This window comes from Antennarius striatus, chromosome 16 (assembly GCF_040054535.1).
Source record: "Antennarius striatus isolate MH-2024 chromosome 16, ASM4005453v1, whole genome shotgun sequence".
Lineage (NCBI taxonomy): Eukaryota > Metazoa > Chordata > Actinopteri > Lophiiformes > Antennariidae > Antennarius > Antennarius striatus.
This window is the reverse complement of record NC_090791.1, coordinates 14,467,331-14,474,399: the sequence shown is the minus strand read 5'-3', so window position 1 is coordinate 14,474,399 and position 7,069 is coordinate 14,467,331. Positions and strand designations below refer to the sequence as shown.

General features: G+C 43.7%; 1 protein-coding gene across 1 annotated transcript; it reads left to right on the top strand.

The window, feature by feature from the left end:
- Positions 1-468: 468 nt before the first annotated feature.
- On the top strand, positions 469-6,803 carry metrnla (meteorin like, glial cell differentiation regulator a). Its single transcript, XM_068336674.1, has 4 exons — positions 469-809; positions 2,339-2,727; positions 5,685-5,744; positions 5,862-6,803. The coding sequence occupies exons 1-4, from the start codon at positions 712-714 to the stop codon at positions 6,173-6,175; spliced, it is 861 nt and encodes a 286-aa protein (XP_068192775.1). The 5' UTR covers positions 469-711; the 3' UTR covers positions 6,176-6,803.
- The last annotated feature ends 266 nt before the right edge of the window (positions 6,804-7,069 follow it).

The window sequence follows — 7,069 nt, the reverse complement described above, 5'->3', positions numbered from 1 at the left end:
ATAATAAGCCTTTATCACTGTCGTCTGCAATCATTATAGAGTACATGCATTATTTTTTGTGTAGTATTTTTTTTCTTTTGTATTTTCTTAGTATGTCAGTATTTAATTTTGCTTAGCAAGCAGACGTAAAAAAGTAATTTTAATTTTATTTTTTTCTTTAATATTCATGTTTATGTGTTTGGTACTATGCTATTGTATTAAAATTTATACCTAAACATCTTCCTATCTCCATGGTTTTAATCAAAAACACGCATGCTCTGTCATTATGAACGGAGTTATACAAAAACTTTTACATATTGGTCATAAAACATTTCGCTGTTTGTTTGTTTGTTTGTTTTTAATGAAGCAGCTCTATCCAGCGATCGTTTCATTTAACGTGTTACAAAGCTCCGAGCTTTAGATGTACACCTGAAGGCAGCACGACCGATAAATTGCTGTGGATGGGGTGTGACGTGGAGACCAATGGGCTGCAGCAACATCGTCGGATCTGAACCCAGTCGTCTTTTCTCGGAGGGTCGTAAGTACTTGGATCTACGACCGAGTTAAGAGTTAGCGCCGTTATCGGCGCGAACCATCCGAGGATAGCAGCTCACACCCGGCGGAGCAGTTGCGGAGCGGACCGGGACGCATGGAAAGCGACATGTAGCTGGACGGACGCACGGCGGACGTTAGTTTCACCGGAGTGGAGGCGAAGTGAGCTGCGAGGCAAACATGCGCGCCCCGACGCTGGCCCTCCTGCTGCCGCTCCTCTGCCTCTGTCGGGTGTCGTTCTGCCAATACTCAAGCGACCAGTGCAGCTGGAGGGGCAGGTAAAGTCCACGATTCTTTTTATAAATAATAATTTTAAAACATTTATATATATATATATATATATATATATAATTAAAAAACAATGAAGGCACGTGAGCGGCGGGGACCTGATAAGTCAAGAGCGGAGCGGAGCCAGAGAAAGAACCAGACATGAGGAAAAACAGACCAGAGTTCATAAAGTAGACTGTCTGCTTCTGGAACGTGAAATGAAAGGTGCGATAGTTTAACAGACATCAGGTAGTGTTTAATATTAAGGGAAATAACACATGAAAATAAGTTTACAATAATAGAAACATGATCATGAATCAATAGAATTTATCATTCAGTGCATTCACTGCTCGAACTCATGGTTATTATTCTCTTGTGAATTGTTTGTTAAGGGTGATGATCAGCACAGATCTCCTTTTAGCATTTAAGTATTTCTGGTTTATGCTTTAAAAATATTTCCAACAGATTCTAAAACCTCAGGCAGCATTTACTGGGAAAAAAAAAAAAAAAAAATCACCTCCCATCAAACATCTGCTGAAATCTGTTTTGCACTTGAGAAGCTGCGCCTCAAAGTGTGGTTTTGTTTTTCATCCTCCATTTAGGAGGGGTAGGTCTTATTCTGTATTTTGAGCTCCTAACCAATAATCTGTTGTTCATTAGTGAGACTCTTGAGTAGTCTGTTTTAATTGTATGCAGAAGTGATGGAGTTAGAATGAGGCTTAATTAGAGGCGGGCTGGTTTTGGGCTTTAGCTGCATATGCTCAGCATGTGCCATGGGTTACTTTAGGTCTACGCAAATTTGAATTTCAGCATCTCATTTTAAAAATACTGGGCGTTTCTTCCCCGGAGTGGAACCGCTAGCTTGGCATGCACACACTGGTAGACTGCTGACTGCTTCCTGCCTCTGGCTTTGCCACAGAATGACTGACAGACCCGAGTTCTCAAACCCTGACCAAGCATTAAGTTCTGGAGGGAGTCATTTGCTCATGCTGGCGCCAGAGTCCAAAGTGCTACCCGGACAAGTCTCCTCCAGTCTCTTTAGTGACTTGAAAGCAGGGGAGGTTCGGTGCGTGACATGCATTTGCACTTGCATGCAACGGGCCGGGCTACTGTTGCTGCCGTTGTCTACCCAGAAGACCCTGTGTCCTTTCATTCATCCAAACTCTCACCAAAGGCAGCGTGCCAGTGGTGCGTTTTGCCAAAGCTCTGGGAGCAACAATGTGGTATGGGGGGGGGGCTGATGGAGCTGAGGTCGTTTTGGCTGGCCTCGCTTGTGACCGGTCATGCAGCCAGTCTTGTGCGCCGACGGTTCTTAATGCTTTTAGAGGAATGTGGTCTAACGTTCTCTCAGTTGGCCAGAGGTTTGGTCAGTTAATCCTGTGTATCAATGAGAAGATAATCATCATTTTATCACTGAATAATCCACCTCTAAAAAGACAGGTTTTAAACTTTTCTAACTCTAAATGTCTTCAGAGTTCTTGACAGTCTGTATCTGAGCTGCTTGATGTTCTGTAACGTCTTTCCCTCTCTCTTCTCGCAGTGGTCTAACTCATGAAGGCCATGCCAGGGATGTGGAGCAGGTGTACTTGCGTTGCTCTCAGGGCTCTCTGGACTGGCTCTATCCCACGGGGGCCATCATTGTCAACCTCCGCCCCAACACGGTCTCGCCAGCTTTCGCCCGTCTTTCTGTCTGCATCAAACCCTCCACCAACTCCAGAGGCACCAACATCTACCTGGACCTCAACGGCAAGCTGCGGTTACTGCTGCGCGAAGAGCAACAAACTCTGGGCAAAGTGCAGTGCTTCAACATCCAGGAGGGGGCGCTCTTCATCGAGGCAGTCGCGCACTTGGACATCAGCCGACGAATCACGTCGTTCCAGTACGAGCTGGTCAACGGCAGACTGGGACCGGACGGCCACTCGCTGGATGGTGAGGAGCGTCAATGTTAAGATTCTTTACTGTTCAATGGTAGCGACAGAGTCGACTGTTTAATCAATGTCACCATTTTCAAGAACTGCCCACTTCTGATTTATTACCTGTAGGACTGAGGTCCTTTTGTACTTTGTCCATGTGGTGAGTGCTGTGCACAGAATGCAGCCATCTACTGGTGGAAACTTTTATGAAGCTGCACTCTAGCAGTAGAAAATTTTCCTCCTACTCTGCAGCCAAAGTGATTTTCTGTGGTAGCGTTGGCTGCTTTGAGAATATACTCCTTGTCAAACGCTTGACGCGAGTTTTATTACATCAAAATCTGAAGAATGTCGGAGTTGTTGTGTTTTCAAATGTTCATTTGTCAGCTGTCCACACGTCTGAGTTGTAGTTGTGCAGATTAATTTTCTGGATGGCTTGTGTGTGATGAGGTGCACGGCCAAACAAGAGAGCTCCCCATTGAAAACACAGCCGTGTATTTTCACACTGTGTTACTGCCAAACCTGCACAGTTTCATGCTGCGCGACTGTGTTTTCTTTTCCACCTAAAGCAAAATATGAACAGTATCAGGCCCACCTATGTTTTTATGACTCTCTGGGTTCACATATCCACATCCTGCATCTTTCTGCATTTAAACCCAGAGGTTTAAATGTAGAGGAGTGAGCGCGGAGATGTTTTTGACCACATCAGTGGCCTCTGTTCAGCGTCAGAGTGTAATCAGTGTGTGATGTGGCCTGAGTCAGCGCTGGGGTGATTCACAAAGACAGTGGTCACGTGCCATCTAAAGCCAGACGGGGGGATTGATTGCTTCTTTTCATCTTTTTTAAATTTTTTTATGCTTCTTTCCTCTCCCTTCCTCTTCTGTCTGACCTGCTGTGCTGGGATTGAGTTGCTCACCATCAAACTGGAATGTGTCTCCAGCCAGATGTTGGGAGGACCATCTAAGAGCACAACCCAAACACATGCACACTCTTTTCTAGCCGTCCTTTTGACTTGACCTCTTAAATTATTCCTCCCCATTTCCTTCCTCATCTTTCTTGTCTATTTATCATTCCAGTATTTTCCTTGTCATTCCTCTCCATGACCATTTGAAGTGGTTTTCATCTGTGCTGAGTGGTATTAGCAAGTGGTGCAGCATTACAGAGGACTGCGTTAGGGCCCAGATGTTGCAGGGCAGCCGTGCCCCCCCCCCCTCCTTCCTCTCTTTACCACTCGTAACATCCCTCATCCCTCTCTACCCCTGTGAAGTGGTTCTGATCAGAGTGCTGCTGCGTGTGTACGGCCCAAAGAGATGCTGAGTCTGCTCTCATCCCATTCCTGTGGTTCTGTTTCATGTCTGACATGTAAGGCAGGCTGGGTTCTTCTCTGAAGGAAAGAAACACCCATGGGTTTGGGTCTCAGCCCCGATGGGATGGCAGCTCTCAGGCGCTCATTTCAAAGGGCGCTTCCAGTCTTCTCTGGGCTCTCAGTGAGATCGGCCCCTCTGAAGTGTCTCGGCTCTCCAGCTGTTCTTAAGCTGCCTGAGCTTTTGGCAGTTTGACCTCCGACCTCCATAGCAATACGGGTAGAACAGTGTGTTGCTTCACAGCCTGACCTAAGACCTGCCCCCAGCCCTACAGCCCCACTTTCAGACAAGAACTCGAAAAATAACTCTTGAAAAGCTGTTTGTGCCTCTGTTGTTGGACTAAACTCAGAATGTATAATTTCTAAATTAAATCTTCTTACTGATGACCAGGCAGTGTTAACTACGGTGGCCTGCAGCGCACCAAATCCATGGTTTAATCGTTCCCCGCCCATTTTGATGTCCCAGCCTCTTACCACTGCTGACTCAACATCCCCCCCCACCTCTCCACCTGCCCCTGTGTGCTACTCAAACCGCAGATCTAATAAAGGCATTCTGGTCAGGCCATCTGAAGGACCACCTGAGTCAACTAATCGTCCCTCTGACCGCCTAATTTAAGGCCCTTTCTCCTGCTATAAAACAATCCGGAGGCAGGCTGGCTGCAAGTAGTCAGAGGTGAAATACAGCCTGGGGTGGGCTTTTTAAGTGCTTTATGGTGGCTGTTTTAACTTTCTAATTCTTCCCACCAATTATTTGCCCCCTGGTTGCGTGAGCATGAAGTTCTTTTCACTCTAACTTGACCTGATGTTATTGTTGGGACTCAGTTTTGAGGCAACCTGCTAAAGCGCTAGGAGAGCTCAGGTCAGAGTTGTAACTGTTTCATCCCATCTTATCGTGGAATCTCAAGGAGTTCATAGAATGATGGGGAAGTTGTCCGGACCTCATCATCCTCATTAGTAATTTTATGCCAAAGGGGGGCTATAGAGTTTTCCCTCACAATTATCCATCGGGGGGAATAATCTATCCATATCTCCTTCAAAACCAATGGGCAGATATCAGTAAAATTTCCACATATACTTTGTAGAGACTTAAAATGTGTGTTTCATAATTAGTTTCTACTCAGTTTTTTTTATTTTTTATTAATTAATTAGTATATTTTTCTATATTGCTAGTCAAATTAAACAAAAGATTTTTATCTTTATAAAATTTGCTCACATGAAGGGTTTTTTTCCACAGTAGCAGAGGCATCTGTGTCCTGGCATAAATTTTTAGGGCGCTCATAAACTGCCATTAACTTATTTTTTTTTTACAATGAGCAGCATGCCTGGCTCTGTTTGGTGCTGAAAGAGCTGAATTCTGCCAGCTTTGTAAATAAATAGTAATGTGTGGTGATGGAATACTGTGACCTTTATTGGGAATGTGAGGGAGAAGTAGAAGTAGATACTCCTCCGGGGTGTTCTTAACCTCATTTGCGTAAAGGGAACTAAAATAAAGCGATGTGGATTGGTTAGTAAGGTCTCCTTCTGCTGAAAGTAGTTGTAATGATTTTCTTTTTCCTGTTTTACAAAAATATTATCTACATACTCATTAATATTTGCTTTTTGTTTTCATGTAGGACCCTGTCAGCCTTGCAGCAACCCTGCGATGCTTCTAGCAGTATGCACCAGTGACTTTGGTAAGCTGAAGAGCTTTGCTATATCATATGCATGAACGTTCAATAGAAACTTCTGTGCAGCATGAAGTATATCCATTAACAGCATGATAATCTCATTTTACTGCTTCATACTTTCAGTGGCACGGGGCAGCATCAAGAAGGTGGAGCAGGAGGAGGAGCACTCATCTGTAACTGTGGAGATCAGCCACCTGTACAGGCAGAAAACTAAGGTCTTTGTGTCTGGGGGTGTGAGGGTACGGAGCTGGAACGGCCACATCAAGATGCCCCTGCAGTGTGGGGTGAAGTCTGGTGAGGGCGAGTTCCTCTTCACGGGGACGGTGAGGTTCGGGGAGGCCTGGATGGGCTGCGCCCCCCGATACAAGGACTTTCTGAAGTTGTATCATGAGGCACAGCAGCAGGGAACCAACCCCTGTCACATGGACACCGATTGAGTGTGTTTCCTGTTGAAATGGGACAAGTCCTCACTGGATGGGGAGGAGAGATGAACAAAGTGGCCATGTTGAAGACTGACTGAGCTCCTCTCCTTTCCTGCTGTCCCGTCACTCTTTGGGACAAAAATGGAGCTCCTGAATGTTTTCCGGCAGCAGCTGGATGGACTCTTGTTCTGAAAGTCAAACATGGTGCAACATGGAATGTGTATGGACTGCTTTCTTTCATGGTTGAGGAACTCCCAGGCTTTAAATGTAGCAAAACCCAATTTTTTTTATTTTTTTTTATATGTGTATAAAATGTGAATGAACATTGTATATTTTGAAGCTTTGTGCTTTGTAAAAAAAAAAGCTTGTACAGTTCTGAAGTTATTTCTTATGACAGAAATGTATAAAATTCAAATTTTTATTTTGTTTAAAAAATAATTTGCAATTCATTGTTTGAGATACTTTGTTTTGTTTTGTTTTTTTCTTCCGGGCGCAGTAGGGTGAAAAAAACAAACCCCAAAATAAAGATATTGTTGCTCTTGAGAATAAAAGCTTTTATTTTCCTGGAAAAACAGTCTTTGTTTTATAAGTATATAATCAATGGTAATAATCTGTCCACGTCTCAAAAACTGCAGGAGATAATTAAATGAAAATTTTAGACTTGGTGGAGCCCTGAAGCTGTGCATCTCATAATTGGTTTCTTCAGTTTGTTTATTTATTTATAGGTACAATTGAATGTTTATCAGCTTCTCTTATATGAGTGAGCATTTATTTAGGTTATATTTTTGTTATTTGTTATTATATTTTGGTGCTTTTCATTCATCTTAACGAAAGCGGTGGAATCTTTTTTTACGAATGAGATTTTAGCTAAACATTTGCAAGTCATTAGTTAATTAAAGCTTATTTTAT